Source organism: Dermacentor andersoni, chromosome 6 (assembly GCF_023375885.2).
Source record: "Dermacentor andersoni chromosome 6, qqDerAnde1_hic_scaffold, whole genome shotgun sequence".
NCBI lineage: Eukaryota > Metazoa > Arthropoda > Arachnida > Ixodida > Ixodidae > Dermacentor > Dermacentor andersoni.
The window spans coordinates 137,678,349-137,694,695 of NC_092819.1; the positions used below are offsets into that span (position 1 = coordinate 137,678,349).

The following is a 16,347-nucleotide window of genomic DNA, read 5'->3' on the forward strand; positions in this document are numbered from 1 at the left end:
AAACCACGGTCCCAATTTGAAACCAACAAATAGTTATTCAGATTTCTTTATTACTGAGCATTTACTACTGAGGGGCTTTGGCTTTTGGAAACTAGTGCTTAAATTGATGCCAAGCTAAGAGACATGCAACACCGTGAAACTTTGATGTAGCAAACCCTCAATGGAACAAACCTCCACTAACTTGCCGTCCATAAAATGCCATGTATTTTTAGTTTCAATATAGCAAAGTGTGTTTATCCATAATTTCAGTGTAACACACTTTCACCGCCACCTTAAAGGAAGAAAGAGACATTAAATGCAAACTGTACTGCAGGCACCAGTCATATGGTTGAATTACAATGCGGTTGTTTGCTGACACACCACAGTTGGCGACATGGCCAGGTGTGGTGTCAGAACGACGAAAGCTTCCTGCACTAAAGTGTGCAGTGTACATACGAAAGGCGAAGCCTGCATGTGCTGAGGGAAGCTCGCAGCGGCAAATGCTGCCTGTTGAAAACAGCATAGATATACAATTAAGCCTAGATATAACGAAGTAGATAAAATCCCCAATTTGCTTCGTTATATTGAAATTTCATCGTATTAAACTTGACCTTTTATCCAGTAAGTGCAGTCGTAAATTTTATTACGCGGAAAGGGGCAGCAGAATTGTTCCGAATTATTGGGCAATCGAAAAAGGAATTTGAATGAGGAAACAATTTTGATGAATGATACAGTTTCATTCCACGTCGACGATATCTTCACACAGGCGATACGAGTTAAGTGAAGCCAGCCATGCTTTTGCGTGCACTCCGCCCCTGCAGCTGGTAGCATCACCGGCATGGGGATGGCACTACATCATGAAAAGCGCCGGCAGCAGGGAGTGAATGTTTTGTCTGCCTCTCGCTCCCTGCTGCCTATGCAGGGATGCTGATGCGCCGATGCAGATTGACCATCTGCATCAGCAGAAGTTTCCATTTGTTGTCTCGTCATTTCTGTGCTGCTGAAACGAAATTTCGTTATATTGAAATCACATACAAACACACTTCGGTATATTGAGGTTCTAATACATGGTGTTCTATGTGCAAGAAGTCATGAAAAGTTAAATACTTTGTTATATCGAGAATTTTGTTATATTGAAGTTCGTTACATCTAGGTTTAACTGTATTGCATAAATGTGTACTGCACAGGGGTAATGTGCAATAGGACAAGGTGTAGTGCACTGAGACACGAATTTTGCATCACCACGCTTAAGTTGATTACCTTCTGGTCAATGGACTTTCAACTTTGGAAACAGCTTAAGAGGAAACCAATGCACCCTTAAGCACTACATCATTACCGTGTGAAGATAGCACAACATGTGCTGTGGAGTCATGGCTGAAAAGGTACACACTTAGGAAAGGGTGGTGCAGCTCATGCACAGGAAATTTCTGAAATATTTCAGCCCAAATTTAAGAGTGTAGCCTTTACAAAGGAATGTGCAATCATCATCGTCATCATCAGCCTATTTTATGCCCACTGCAGGACAAAGGCCTCTCCCTGCGATCTCCACTTACCGCTGTTCTGCACCAACTAATTCCAACTTGCGCCTGCGAATTTCCTCATTTCATCACCCCGCCTAGTTTTCTGCCATCCTCAATTGTGCTTCCCTTCTCTTTGCACCCATTCTGTAACTGTAATGGTCCACCAGTTATCCATCTTACACATTATATGCCCTGCCCACCTCTATTCTTTCTCTTAATGTCAATTAGAATATCGGCTATCTTCATTTGCTCTCTGATCCACGCCGTTCTCTTCCTGTCTCCTTAACGTTACGCCTAACATTCTTCGATCTATCGCTCCTTGCGTGGTCCTTAGCTTGTTCTCTAGCTTCTTTGTCAACCTCTAATTTTCTGCCCCATATGTCAGCGCCGGTAAAATGCACTGATTGTACACCTTCCTTTTCAATGATAATGGTAAGCTTCCAGGCAAGAGCTGACAATGTCTGCCGAATGCGCTCCAACCCATTTTTATTCTTCTGTAAATTTCCTTCTCATGATCAGGGTCCCCTATGAGTAATTTACCTAGGTAAACATACTCCTTCACAGACTCTACAGGCTGACTGGCGATCCTGAACTCTTGTTCTTTTGCCCCACTATTGATCCTTGTCTTCTGCATATTAGTCTTCAACAACACTCTTATACTCTCTCTGTTAAGGTTCTCAATCATTTGTTGTAACTCATCCCCAGTGTTGCTGAACAGGACAATGTCATCTGCAAATCGAAGGTTGCTGAGATATTCGCCATTGATCCTTACTCGTCAGCCTTCCCAGTTTAATAGCTTGAATACTTCTTTCAAGCATGCAGTGAATAGCATTGGAGAGATTGTGTCTCCTTGTCTAACCTTTTTCTTTACAGGTATCTGCCTACTTTTCTTGTGGAGCATTGAGGTAGCTGTGGAATCTCTGTAGATAATTTTAAAGATATTTACGTAAGCGTCCTGTACTCTTTGATTACGTAATGTCTCTATGACTGCTGGTATCTCGACTAAATCAAATGCCTTTTCGTAATCCATGAAAGCCATATAGAGAAGTTGATTGTACCCTTCAGATTTATCAGTTACCTGATTGATGACATGGATGTGATCCATTGTAGAGTATCCCTTCCTGATGCCAGCCTGTTCTCTTGGTTGACTGAAGTCAAGTGTTGCCCTTATTCTATTGGAAGTTATCTTGGTGAATATTTTATACAATACTAAAAGTAAGCTAACGGACTTTTAATTTTTCAATTTTTTGATGTCTTCCTTTTGGTGGATTAGTATAATTTTGGCATTCTTCCAGTTCTCTGGAACCCTTGAAGTTGTGAGACATTTTGTATAAAGGGCCGCAAGCTTTTGAAGCATCATGTCTCCTCCATCCTTGATTAAATCTACCGTTATTCCATCTTCTCCTGCCACTTTTCGCCGGTTCATGTTTTATAAGGCCCTTCTAACTTCATCGCTAGTTATAGGAGCATCTATGCCCTGGTCATTACTACTTCGAATGGAGGTATCATGGCTGCTCTAGGTAGTCTACAGGCCAGTATAGAATTCTTCTGCTGCATTTACTATATCTTCGAGATTGCTGATGATATTGCCCTGCTTATCTTTTAGTGCGTACATCTTGGCTTGTCCTATGCAAAGTTTTCTTCTCGCTGATTTCATGCTGCATCCATTTTTTACTGCTTCCTCAGCCTTTATCACATTATAATTTCGAATGCCCCTTACTTTCTCCTTGTTGACTAGTTTTGACAGTTCTGCAAATTCTATCTGATCTCTTGAGTTGGACACTTTCATTCTTTATAGTTTCTTTATTAGGTCCTTCGTTACCTGGGAGAGCTTACCTACTGGTTGCTCTGGTGCCTTACCTCCCACTTCAATTGCTGCGTCCAAGGCCAGCCTAGTTACGGTTTCATTTATTTCCTCTATGTCATCTTCATCTCGCAGTTCTAAAGCTGCATATTTGTTTGCAAGCATTAGCCTGAATTGGTCTGCTTTTACCCTTACTGCATCTAGGTTGACCTGTTTCTTCTTGACTAAGTTCACACTTTCTCTCTTCATATTGAGGTAAATCCTAGACCTGACTAACCTATGATCACTGCACTTTACCCTACCTAACACTTCTACATCCTGCATTATGCTGGGATCGGCAGAAAGTATGAAATGTATTTCTTTCCTTATTTCTCCATTAGGGATTTTCTAGGTCCACTTCCTGTTGCTACGCTTCCTCAAGAATGTATTCATTATTCAGAGCTTATTCCTTTCCACGAATTCTGCCAACACCTCTGCTCTAGTGTTCCTAGAATCGATGCCGTAGTTGACAATGGCTTGTTCACCAGCCTGCTTTTTTTCCCACTTTTGCATTGAAGTTGCCCATCATTACACTATACTGAGTTTACGCTTTTCGCATAGCTAATTCAACATCTTCATAAAACTTCTATTTCATCATCATCGTGGCTGGAGGTCGGAGCGTAGACTTGTACTACTATTCTAAATCTCTTATTTAGCTTTATTACGATTACTGCTACTCTCTCATTAATGCTGTAGAATTCGTCAATGAGCCCGCTATGTCCTTATGGATTAGGAATGCTACCCTGTTTTGCTTCTTATCTGGGAGTCCTCTATAGCATAGGATGTGGCCATTAGTCATCCCTGTATATGCCTCACCAGTTCTTCTAACCTCGCTAAGGCCAATAATATCCCACACAATGCTTGATAGTTCCTCAAAGAGTCCTGCTGAGCTAGCTTCACTTGAGAGGGTTTGTGTGTTGAACGTTGCCAGGTTCAGTTTCCAGTGGCGGCCTGTCCAGGTCCAGAGATTCTTGGCACCCTCCGGCACGTTGCAGGTCTGTCCGCCACCTTGGTCAGGTGCTTCGCAGCTGCTGGGGACCATCGGTTAATTCTAGAGGTCATGAGTTAAGTAGTGGTCGAATACGGCACCAGCGAAGTTTAGTGGGCGTTCTTATTTGTTTGCACCTGGACTGGTATAGCCCCCTGGCTGTCAGCATTTTTTGCCGTTGTCAAGCACCACTCCAAGCTTGAAGATTTAGTGTACTGGAGGAGGATTCGAACTTCCAACCTTCAGATTAAGGGGCCGATTGATGTTCTACTTCTGTTCCACACCTCCACTTCAGTCACATAGCTACAAATGGAACATAAAAGGATTTGAACTTCTGACTATAGCAACCAAGTATCCGAGATAGCTGTGAGATAACCCTTTTGGCGGTGAGGCCACCTTATGGTGTGAAAAACCAGCCTAGAGGATCCTACATGTCTAAAAAACTAATTTGAATTATCCGCGATAAACGGGTTTTACTGATTGCGGTAGGTAACATTATGTCGAGTATACAATATTTCAGGGTAAACGAAATTCTGCTGTAATGAACTAAACTTTTACAATTTTTACAGTCTTTTACACGCTCTCTTTTATTTGTAGCAACGATACCTTGATTTGGGCAAGTAGGTTCACCTTGACAGTGTTCTTAAAACGGCACTGTGGACGAGGATGAAAAGTACACAAACGACAGGACGAGCGCTGATCTGCATCATTTCATTTGTGTACTTTTTGCCCTCGTCCATAGTGCGGTTTAGAAACACTATCTCTTTTATTATCTTGCACCTTCAATGGAGGTTTGCTCCAAGACAGTTGCACAACTGACATGACTAGGTTGTCCAATGGAAATGTTACACATCAGAATTATCCATTTGAACCGCTTTTAAGGAGTAACAGCTACAAAAGTGCTGCGACCTGCAGCTACTAAATTTAGCAGACTCCCAGTTTGCTTCAAGCATGCTTGTCTTTGTCATCTTTTACATACGAGGGCAAATCAGAAAGTCTTTGCCCCTATTTTCTTTAGGCAAAATAATGTACACACAATTAATTACAAATATACATACTACTCTAAGTACCTTGCACTATTTTTCCACGTAGTCCCCACACCGATTCAGACTTTTGCCCCATCGCAGCATTAAATTTGAGATGCCCCTGCGTTGTCAGTCAGTGATGCACAAGGCGTCCCTGAACGCTCATTGCCATGCAAGCCTTCACGGCCCTTTTGCAAACTCGCAACACCCCCACCTCCGAACTTTTCCAAGCAAGACACCTTTCCCTATACATGGGCTGCATTTTCCTGTGGGCGTTCACCCTTGCTGCATAGAAAATATACCTCACTTCGTTGCGCGTATGTCGTGGACGGGTGAAGCACAACTGCCATCTTCAAGAACTGACAGCAGCACTGTGCCACAGAGATACCAGCAGACAAGGCCAGGCCAGTCCAAGAAAGCTTCACTGCTGGGGATGGATATGTTGACTTCGCATTTACAGACATTATTTGGCTAAAATAAAATAAGGGCAAAGACTTTCTCGTTCGCCCTCGTAACATATTTTACCTGTCACTACTTTCCTGATGCAAATAATGCAAGTTTTTAGGTCAACTTTGCCGCAAGATGCATGCAGTGAATAGTGAATGCATGAATCGTAGTTTTTTTCTTGGTCGCCTGCGAAATTCGGCACGACTATTGTCTAGCACACACATTTAGGAACATTGGATATCTGTTAGAGGTGAGCAAATATCAACTTTTTCAAATACGAATCGAATAAGAATATAATAGATTGGGAATATTTAATTGAATACCAACAACTACAAGCCATACATGATGCCATCGAATGTGTCAGCACATTATCAAACATTACAGAACTACACAGACTCGCTCAGTGCATTCAAGGCACTAAGGAAAGTTGCAAAGACATTCAAAATCTGCCAAGAAATACATAGGCTAAACAAGTCGTACAGCTTCGCTGTTACCGTGCAACTGGATTCAGGGACGCAGTGGACAGTTTGTCTTATTTTTGTTAATTTGCTACCATGTTTAGTTGATGGAGAACAACAACTGGAGTTTCACATTTGGCTGTTGTGACATTTGGTTAGCTTGAAATATTCGAAAATACCAGATGGCTCCTTTTCAAATGCAAATAGTTAGTGTTTGGCATCAGATTCGCATTCGAAACTTCTAATGTTCACCCGAGCCTGGTATCTGTACAAGGTACGGTGCCATATCAAAGCACAGCATGCAGAATGCTTCCTAGTTAAATGAAACCTCAGTGCACACACTCGCTTATCCCCAAGCTTCTTTTCTTTTTCCTTTCTTTTCCTCTTTTTTTCTTTCTTTTTTTTCCCCCCACAATAGCATCTGCAGCCGGTTTCACGCCAGGCGAGTAGAGGAGCTCACTGAGCTGGGCCTACAGAACTGCTCGCTGCTGTTTCTGGTGCTCGCCCTGTCCATCGACCTGGAGGAACCGGTGAGTGCACCACAGAGTTCACCTAGGAAGCATATGCTATCATCATTGTAGTTGTTCTTTCTTTCCTTCTTTTTTAATACTTATGCACCTGCATTTAGAGGAAGCATTGCTCAATCCCAAACTCAGTTCACCACCTGACAGCCCACGCCGGGACTTTGGCAAATAGAAAAAAGCCAGCAGCAGACGCAAAAAACAAGAATATAAAGAGAAACGGACAGGAAGGAACTATCAACCAATTTATTACAAGTGAAAGACAAATGTCTATACCCTCAGGCAAATCTCCTGGCACATGTGCAAAAAACCATCACAAGATGTTTGTCAGGTACAACATCACCTAATCTTCTTAGCCACATCGCTAAGGAAACTGATCTCTTTATCAGTGAGGCTAAAAGAAATGTCAGTGACGCAAGTGTTCTTCTGCCTAGTTATGTGGAAGGCCTCCAGAATCTCCCTTTCTGTCCTTGTTTTTCTGCCACATGTAATGCTGATTTGATGGCTGGGCTGCTGATAATGAAGCCAGATGAACGAACCATGGCAGCAAGCATGCGAGAGGAACAGGCTGAGCACTGTTCTGCCAGATCCCACATTCCCCAGCAAACAATGGCTGCCACTTACAGCGCTGCAAATTCTGCTCTACTCTAACATATGAATCCTGCTTTATTGCCATGTTCAAGTTTTATGAAGCAGAAAGCTGGACATTAGCATTGATGCTATTTCTTAAGTTCCTTATGATATGAAAGTAATGTTTAACAGTCTCGGAAGAGAACAGCAGTTTACGATAGGTAGCGAGGCACTGGAAGTGGTAAGGGAATACATCTATACTTAGGGCAGGTAGTGACCACGGATCTGGATCATGAAACTGAAATAATCAGAAGAATAAGAATAGGCTAGGGTGCATTTGGCAGCCATTCTCAGATCATGAACAGCAGGTTGCCATTATCCCTCAAGAGAAAAGTGTATAACAGCTGTGTCTCACCAGTACTAACCTATGGGGCAGAAACCTGGAGGCTTACTAAGAGGGTTCTACTTAAATTGAGGACGACGCAACGAGCAATGGAAAGAAGAATGATGGGTGTAACATTAAGGGATAAGAAGAGGACAAATTGGGTGAGGGAACAAACGCGAGTTAATGACATCTTAGTTGAAATCAAGAAAAAGAAATGGGAATGGGCAGGACACGTATTGAGGAGGGAAGATAACTGATGGTCATTAAGGGTTACGAACTGGATTCCAAGGGAAGGGAAGCGTAGCAGGGGGCGGCAGAAAGTTAGGTGGGCAGATGAGATTAAGAAGTTTGCAGGGACAACATGGCCACAATTAGCACGTGACCAGGGTAGTTGAAGTATGGGAGAGGCCTTTGCCCTGCAGTGGGCATAGCCAGGCTGATCATGATTATTATTATTATTAGTTAAATGTGCTGATGAAGTTCAACCGGTTGAAAAGTGAAGTTTAAGTAGCCGACACCTTGCACATTCCCTGCCTGTCAGTCTACTTGGCTCAAGACATGTTCACTTGCTTTGTGCCTGTAAGCCCCAACTACTGCTGTGTGGACCTCTTTACGCATAGTAACCTGCAATTTCATTTTTGCAACCTTAAAAAAGATTTAGCTGTTACTGCTCCTTTGTGCTTACTCAGATTTCATGGCAAAAGTGCTTTTGATCTGCATCATTCAATAAAACATTTTGTGTCATTAATTGCCTAGCTTGTAGGTCCGGACTAACAATTGCCGATAGGCAACAAAACCAGACCACATCGGTGAAGCAGCTTGTGTGTGCACTGTCAAGTCAAGTATAAACCCCATGCAAGCAATCTTGCATGTGACAGCGACAAGCGATGCGATGGAGATGGCTGTCGCATTCGCTTGTCGGCTACAAGTTGTACCCCATGCGAGCGACGACTTCTAGCGACCGTCTCCCTGGTGTTGCTGACATGAGGGCAGAAAATATGCGTTGTAACAGGCGTGACGCAAGCTTTAGTAATTTAAGTTAATGTGTTTTACTGTAAAAAGCAGCATAAAATATTTCTGAACGTCTTGCTGTAAGTTCTTATCCTTATACATATAAAAATTCTATTGTTTGCTCATTCCATGCGACAATCGGTAGTACTTGAGTGATGTACATCTACTTCCGGCTTCACGCTATTGGCTAGTCACTCATAGCACTTCCAGGCGATGAGCGATTTGTTCAAGCGATGGCTTGTTTCGGCGCTCGTCACGGTTGCGCTGTCGCGCACGAAATTGCTCTCATGGGGGCCTTCATGCTTGAGAATGTGGTTGTAAATTATTTTTCCAGACTAACCAGGCAAGCAAAGATGGCAAGTTCTTTATTGATAAATACGGACTAAAATTTGGGCAACAGTAAAGCCAAAGTAAGCATTAAGCCTTCTCTTAAAGTTGTGAAATAACAGCACAGCCCACTGTGTGGTGCAAGTTGGCAGGGGCCTTAGTGTATCAGCACTATAAACAATATTGCACTATCACAGTGGCTCCATTCTTGAAGTATGTACACATGGTAAGCATGAAGTCATGCATTTTAGTGCGCATTTATGGTAAATGAAATGTGTATAGGGTGTTGAGTATCCATTTCGATTTGCACATGTTAAAGGACTGTCTGTTTATCCCAGCGCAGTGTCACAAATTTCTGCAAACTAGACAGACTAACATATCCGGAAAGTACAGACAGAAAATAAAGAGATTGCTGAGAACGAGATGGCGCACAAAGAAGCATGAGTTTTGGAAGCTTTGTCCATCAGTTAAAAAGGAGGCGAAACTTGAACTCCACAGGTGACTTTCAAAGCCAGGCAGGAACTATCCAGGCGAAGAAAATAGAAAGAAGAGAAGTAGGCACCCGTGGACTCGACGCCACTATCTCCGCCGTCTGGTCCACACTTGACCTGGTCAGGCAGTCAGGGTGGTGAGGTGACTGAGGCGCCTGGATCGCGTCGCCGATTTCGCTAGCCTGTGGATCGTAGCCACAGGGAGTCTTGTAAACGGTGTCGTCAGCCTGTACCTTGGGTCACCGGTGGGGTGCCCACTCAGCTCACGGGTCGCAGCTGCAGTAGCTGAAGCGCAGCTTCCACTGGGTTGCCGCCGTCACCAGGTACCATCCTTGCCGTCCGGCCTCCAGCTCCTTCTCCTGCCCGTCGTCTTAGAGTGCAACTGGGCAGCTCTCTCTTCTGCTAAGTGACCTTTTTCTACGTTGGCCACGTAGCCGTGTGTGCATTTTTCCACTTCTTTCATATCTTCCGTTCTTTTCAATAAGACACTGTTGTATTTTCTCACTTCTTTTTCTTTATCTCTTCCACAACCTCCCCGTGCTTTCTTGTCCTTTTCATAGTTCCCTCATTTTCTTCTTCTCCCTGTTTCTTTCTGGGCTCATGACACCCAGGCAGGCACATTATTTAATTGCATTCATTATCATAGGTGTAGTCATTTGGGAACCTTCCCTTTTGTAGGCTTGCTACGAAGGCACTTTTGTCTTTCATGAGGGCGACTGGCCTATGTGAGCGTCTTTGACTCGCTCAGGCCCTCCGGGTGCGTGCGCGAGTTCACCATGGCTTTCCTCCCCCTCCCCTCCCTCTCTCTGTTTTATCTTTCTATTCCATCTTTCCCCTACCCCAGAGTAGGTTAGCAAACCACGTGCATTTCTGGCTAAAATCCCTGCCTTCTCTCTTTATTTCCTCCTCCTCCTCCTCCTATGATGATTAAATGTTTATTAGAAAAGAGTGGCACTTGCTGCATGTCAGTGCATGTCAATCTACATCCTCAGTTTAAATAGAAACACTAAGTCAGTATCATTAGTGAAGCACTCTTTCAAAATTATATTTTTGGTGATTTCCCAATAAGAGGCTGATTACAGAAGAAGATAAAATGAAGACCCAAGCTTACGTTTATTTCAATCTTGCACCAAAACCGTAGCACCCGCACATTCGTGCTTATTTCTCGGTAAAGCATAAGCTCACGTGTGGGCATAAGGCTAATAAAGCTCTAAACTGATTTTCTGCAACACAGCCTAAACTGACAGCATCGCAGAGTCAAGGCCACGTACGTGGTGTTTGCACTGGATGACGACCTGCAATGTACACTGGGCCGCACAATTAGTGAATGTGAAATTCACTCTTGGCGCAGTTAGTGAATGCGAAATGCACTCTTGGCCACCGCGAAATTGTAAGTGAACTTTATTTTAATGGAGCACAACACTGAGAAAATGTATGTAAACTAATTTTCTGCTATACTAGTGCTCTAAATTATGACAACAACTTATTTTACTGTTGCAATTGTTCCCTCCCTCCCCTCTCTCTCTCTTTCTCCTTGTTTGGCTGCTTAGATATTTGGACATATTCACAGTATTGTCTGTGTCCGAAAAATCGGTCCGCGGCTGTAGATGCATTCATAGTCAACCCCCAGCAGTCGCATTACTTTAAATTATGGGGTTTTACGTGCCGAAACCACTTTCTGATTATGAGGCACGCCGTAGTGGAGGACTCCGGAAATTTCGACCACCTGGGGTTCTTTAACGTGCACCTAAATCTAAGCACACGGGTGTTTTCGCATTTCGCCCCCATCAGAATGCGGCCACCATGGCCGAGATTCGATCCCACGACCTCGTGCTCAGCAGCCCAACACCATAGCCACTGAGCAACCACGGCGGGTAGTTGCATTAGTTTGCACAGTAGTCTGAGTACAGTCCAGGTTTCAGTGAGTAGCTATAAGCCTGCCTCGTGTAAGGCCCATGCCCAGTAAAGAATCAGGAAAAAAAAGTGCTGGCTTTGCACGAATAAATATGGTATTTTAGCCAGTAGCCCGTAATTTTTGTCTTTCATGTCGCATTTCACCTACTTCACATTGGAGGGACCCAAATTTTGTTGATATTGCATCAAGCCTTTTGACTAAGATCAATATTAGTACCGGTTCTTATGGGGACGCTCATGCTGTACTCTTAAAAAAATATGTAATTAGTGTGAAAACACAAGTCTCTGTATAAAGCTCCAATATATAGAAGCATTTGAAAAAGGCTTGAGTATAGCGAAGAAATTGCACCAGATATGGTTGAACCAAGTTCCATCAATACTTCCCATCTGGTCATGAAACTTCCCTGAAAGTTTCATATAGGGACAGAAGGTGGCACCAGAGACACTGGCGTTAGTAGAAGGTGAACAGTCGGCCGGGCCAGATGGCCAGGTGGCACGATCATGTAAATCTTTCACAAGAAAAGGCGCCTCTCCCACATTTATTTCAGCATATTTGTGGAGTGAATATGCAACGGCAACTTGTGGCAAAATATTTTCATTGCGATGCATTTGTGTTTGAATTATACACGGCATTGTTCTACAATTGTTGTCACCCCACTTCCCCCTGTAGCCTTTCTTGCACAAACTGTTTTGTTTGGCTGTCTCTATTTGCATTTTTTCTAGTTACTTGGATAGGTCAGTTATGTTTGGTTAGCTTGTACAGTGTCTTAGTTAGTTATTAGTAAGTTAACTATATTTGTTTAGATATAGTTAGGTAGGTTATTAGTGAATAATTGTTATTTCAGTTAGATAACTTAGTTAATCAGTTTGTTAGCTTTGTTTGGTTAGTAATTTGTTGTAATTAGTTTAGTAATTAGATTTATTGTAATTTATTAATGATTAGTAACATGTTTAGTAATCCGGTAATTAGTTTAGTAACTAATTTAGTAATCAGTTAGTTAGCTTTGTGAGTTTGAAATGCAGGTTTTTTTACTTGCAATTACATAAAAGTGTGACATGATCTTGCTTTGCAGCATGTTTCTCATGATGAAGTAGTCCAAGTGTACAATTTGAATTATAAACTAAATCGCTGTTGCGAACACAGTTGAGCCTGGAATTGAAACAGGGCATCGTGGTTTTTTCGTAATTGTTTGCGTTTAAGTTTCTGAGCACTGTACAGAAACAGTGCGGCAAATTGCACATTGTGCCAACAATATTCACACACCAATACAGACAGTCAACCCTTGTGCAACATCGAGCGTATGCACAGAACGTCTGTTCGGCGTCTGCTCCAGTCCACGTTCTGCTTACGCCAGCACCGCGGTACACCCGCTGCGGGCGCTATATGAAGCTCTCCCATAGCGTTACACAGAAGTTTTGTGACCAGATAGAAAGTATTGAAGGACCCTGGCTAAACGTTTATGAAGTCCAGGCTGGACTTTGGACAGTGGCAAAACAGACTTCTAGGACTAGGACATCCGAAGGGCATGAGAGCTTTCTTACACAGCTTCGCTGTGTTTGTTGTACAAGTTGCTTTAGTCCGCATATACCTGCGAAGGTTTGCTTCGCATTGTATTACCAGAAAGAAAGACGTCCACTGTTGGAATAGTCTGGTACCAGGTGTATAAGGCCTCACTGGTGTCGGATGCTCGTGCAGGTCGAGCGAATGCTGTCGGTGCTTGCACTGGTGCCCGTTGAGAGCCCGGTGGAGAAGCTGCAGGTGGCCCTGAGGAGCCTGTTTGCGGTGCTCCTCCTGCTGCAGGCAAGCTCAGCTGACCTGGCTAAGGTGGCACAGAGGACAGCTGGGTGGTTCTTCGAGCGCTGCGTGTGAGTTGCTTGGCCCCAACCTGTGCCTAAGACTTGCTGCCTTGACATTTATCACGACAGAAATTATGTAAACATTACAGGCAAATTTTTCGCAGATTGTCGCCATCGCCGCAATATTCCTTATTAAGTTCATGTGTGATAAGAATGAGCGACTTGCACCCCATGTGCTGCAAGTGCAAAAGTGAGCCGAGAAGGATGGTATTGAAATATTGAACATTTTTGAAACACTGTCTTTAACAAAGTATGAAGTGGCATTTGCCAAGGCGTCTGTGAGTGAGCCAAGTGAGCGCTCGCTGTCGTGTGTCTCTTGTAGATGCAAACCGCCATTCCTCGTGAGTCACTGCAGGCACAAGGCACGTAGATGCGAAGTGGCATGCATCGTCAAGAGTGCGTGTGGTCTGGACTTTAAGCAAAATTCTCTTACCAAAACATGTGTAACATGTAACGCACAAACCTGGTTGTCGCGCTTAAAGTGAACTTTGTGGTGACACCTTCAGGTCGGTAATGCGACCGTGGGGGTCATTTGTCATTTTTTTACTTAAGTTTGCAATCTCCTACAACTGGGAGGACCACCGGGCAGCTGTTCGGCTGATACAGAATTTTGTGTGGCACCCATTTGACAAAGAACTAACATAGTCTCCAGTGCTACATTGTACTCGGTGCACAGGAAAAAATGCACAAGTTTTTCGTCTCGCAAAATAGTACGTTAGAGATCCTGCATGGTTTCACAATGCCAAAACTTTTTTTTTTTTTCGTATTTGTTGGAATTCCATGTAGATTTACTTGTTCTGGTTGCTTTGTAGATGTCAGTTGCCTCATTAGAGGGTTTTGAGTAACTATTGGGCCTACTAGACAAATGTACTGTTTTCTTATGTTTCACTAGGACCTTATGTTCCTTACTGTAGCTTAGCCTGGCCATTCAAGGCTTATGGAAATATTCTGTTGTTTTAAACGTTGTGGCCATACCTGCATTCCTATTGCTTAACCTCTGCGTCACTCTAGAAGTAGAAATAAAGCAGGAGTACTTGAGTTGATGTTTCCATCCTTGCCACCATCTCTTTTATTACAGCTATCTTTTGCAAGACAACCTAATAGTGTGGAAAAACCTACTTCCAGCATTTCGCACATGATACTCTGTAGTGATTGTATTTGCAGCACTGATATAATTGTGGCCAACTCAATAGGCTTGATGTGACAGTGTAAGAACTCCCTTGTCTCGTCAACAGAGGTCTGGGGCCACAGAGTGGGAATGCCACCATTCAGTCATTGCGGTCCTTGCTGCTGCCTTTCTACACTGAAGGAATCAGGGAGCTTATGGATGCCAGCTCACAGCTAGACTGCTCAGAGCACGCACTGCTGGGTAAGCACTTTAACCATAGTGTAACACTTACCACAAGGATCGAGCACAAATTCAGTAATGCTTTCTTGTTTCGAGGAATGTTGATGCAAATGTTCAATGTCGCACACACTGCGCAGCATCCATTTCCTTGCTTGCCAACTCTCCCAAGTGTTCCACAATGTTCATGAATTTGGGCTTGTTTCACAATGTCACGAATATTGCGTCGAGATTTACGAAAAAGAAAATTCCATTTGCGAAACAGTCTCGCTCGTTGGTCTCTGAACCTTCCATTGCAAGTGTTTGGGCTGCAAAAGAAGGCAGGAGGGGTATACATGCTTCAAGAAAGCTTATGTACAGACAAGTTCCTGAATTGGGTGAAATCGGCACCTATTGAGTTGCTGCGATCGCAAAACATTGCATCGCTTGTCAGTGTCTGCTCTTACGAGCTTGTTGCTGCTTGTGTGCTGCATCTAAAGATAAACCATGATTAATAAAGTATGTGTGTATCCCACAAAAGGCTTGTGCTTGGGTCAGCTGGCCACAACGAACGCTGTCAGTGCCAACAGCTGTCAGTCTGTACATGCAACTTGGTAACAATTTGTTTTAGTCCTACCAGTGGTGATTTGCGACAAGGAAGGTGCAGTAGTTGCCTTACTTACAGCTACCAATATGGGTAGACATACCATGAATGGTTATAGTGCTTACCACAGAACTAGAACACAAGAATGAAACTGCCTTTGTGTTTATAACAATGCAACGGAAGACAAAGGAGAAGAACGTGCAAGCAAGCTGTCAGGCATTTTAAGAAGAAAATCTGGCTTGTTTATTGTTATTCAACAGAAAGAAAGAAAGCAAAATTCGTGACATTTGGCCATTCCGACTGGTTCATGCTGGGACTCCGGACATTTACTGAAAAGTAAAGACTGTCTCGCTAAATTCAGGACGGTTGCCAACCCACCTCACAGCCCACTTTGCAGCTTCTGGATGTTAAACCCCGTAATTTAACTTTATTTAATTTAATTTAATTTGCTTTTGTCGTGCATCAACATAATGACAACCCTCTTTTTTTCTTTTCCTTCTGTCCTATTCCTTCTTGGTTGACTCCTCAGTGCCTGAGATGACCTTGCTGCTGGACCAATGTTCCACTTCACAGCAAGAGGACGTGCTGGGAACCATCCATGAAGTGGCAGAAAAGCTGAGGTGACCACAGTTGGTCATTTGCATTTGCAGGGAATGTCTGTGACTGGTGTGCTACTTTTCGCAAGTTTTTTGTGGAGTGTCTAACTGTACTACTATAGAGTTAGTACTACACTGTGGCTATACATGCTGTGCCACATTTGGACCAGTAAAGTGCGCAAGTGCAGTGTGCGCTGCACGTGTTGGTCATTAAAGGAGGAGGCAGCAACGTGCCATTGCGACATGGCTCTTCAAATAAATTCATCAGAAATGAAGATGTGGGGCTGCGGCATGAGGCTGGAAAGCAAAAAATTGACTGGTGGGCTAAGTAGTTCATGATCAGCCAAAAGCAGCGCTCGAAGACTGGACAAGATAGGAAGGAGCACAGACATTGCACTGTGTGCCTGTGTGGCCCGTCCTATCTTGTCCTGTCTCCTAGTACTGCTTTTCGGTTCAAAACAGAGTAAAAGCAAGAGTTCTGCCAAAG

The 16,347-nt window shown here is 43.4% G+C and overlaps 1 protein-coding gene across 3 annotated transcripts in view; it reads left to right on the plus strand.

Annotated features, from left to right (window-relative positions):
• LOC126523557 (protein MMS22-like) overlaps positions 1-16,347 on the plus strand; it is a 152,225-nt gene that overhangs the window by 89,146 nt on the left and 46,732 nt on the right. For all 3 annotated transcript variants that reach the window (XM_050172154.2, XM_055066917.2, XM_055066918.2), the window contains 4 exons: positions 6,679-6,790; positions 13,176-13,345; positions 14,572-14,705; positions 15,794-15,884. In XM_050172154.2, coding sequence (XP_050028111.1) covers positions 6,679-6,790; positions 13,176-13,345; positions 14,572-14,705; positions 15,794-15,884 — 507 coding nt within the window. The remainder of the gene's footprint in view (positions 1-6,678; positions 6,791-13,175; positions 13,346-14,571; positions 14,706-15,793; positions 15,885-16,347) is intronic.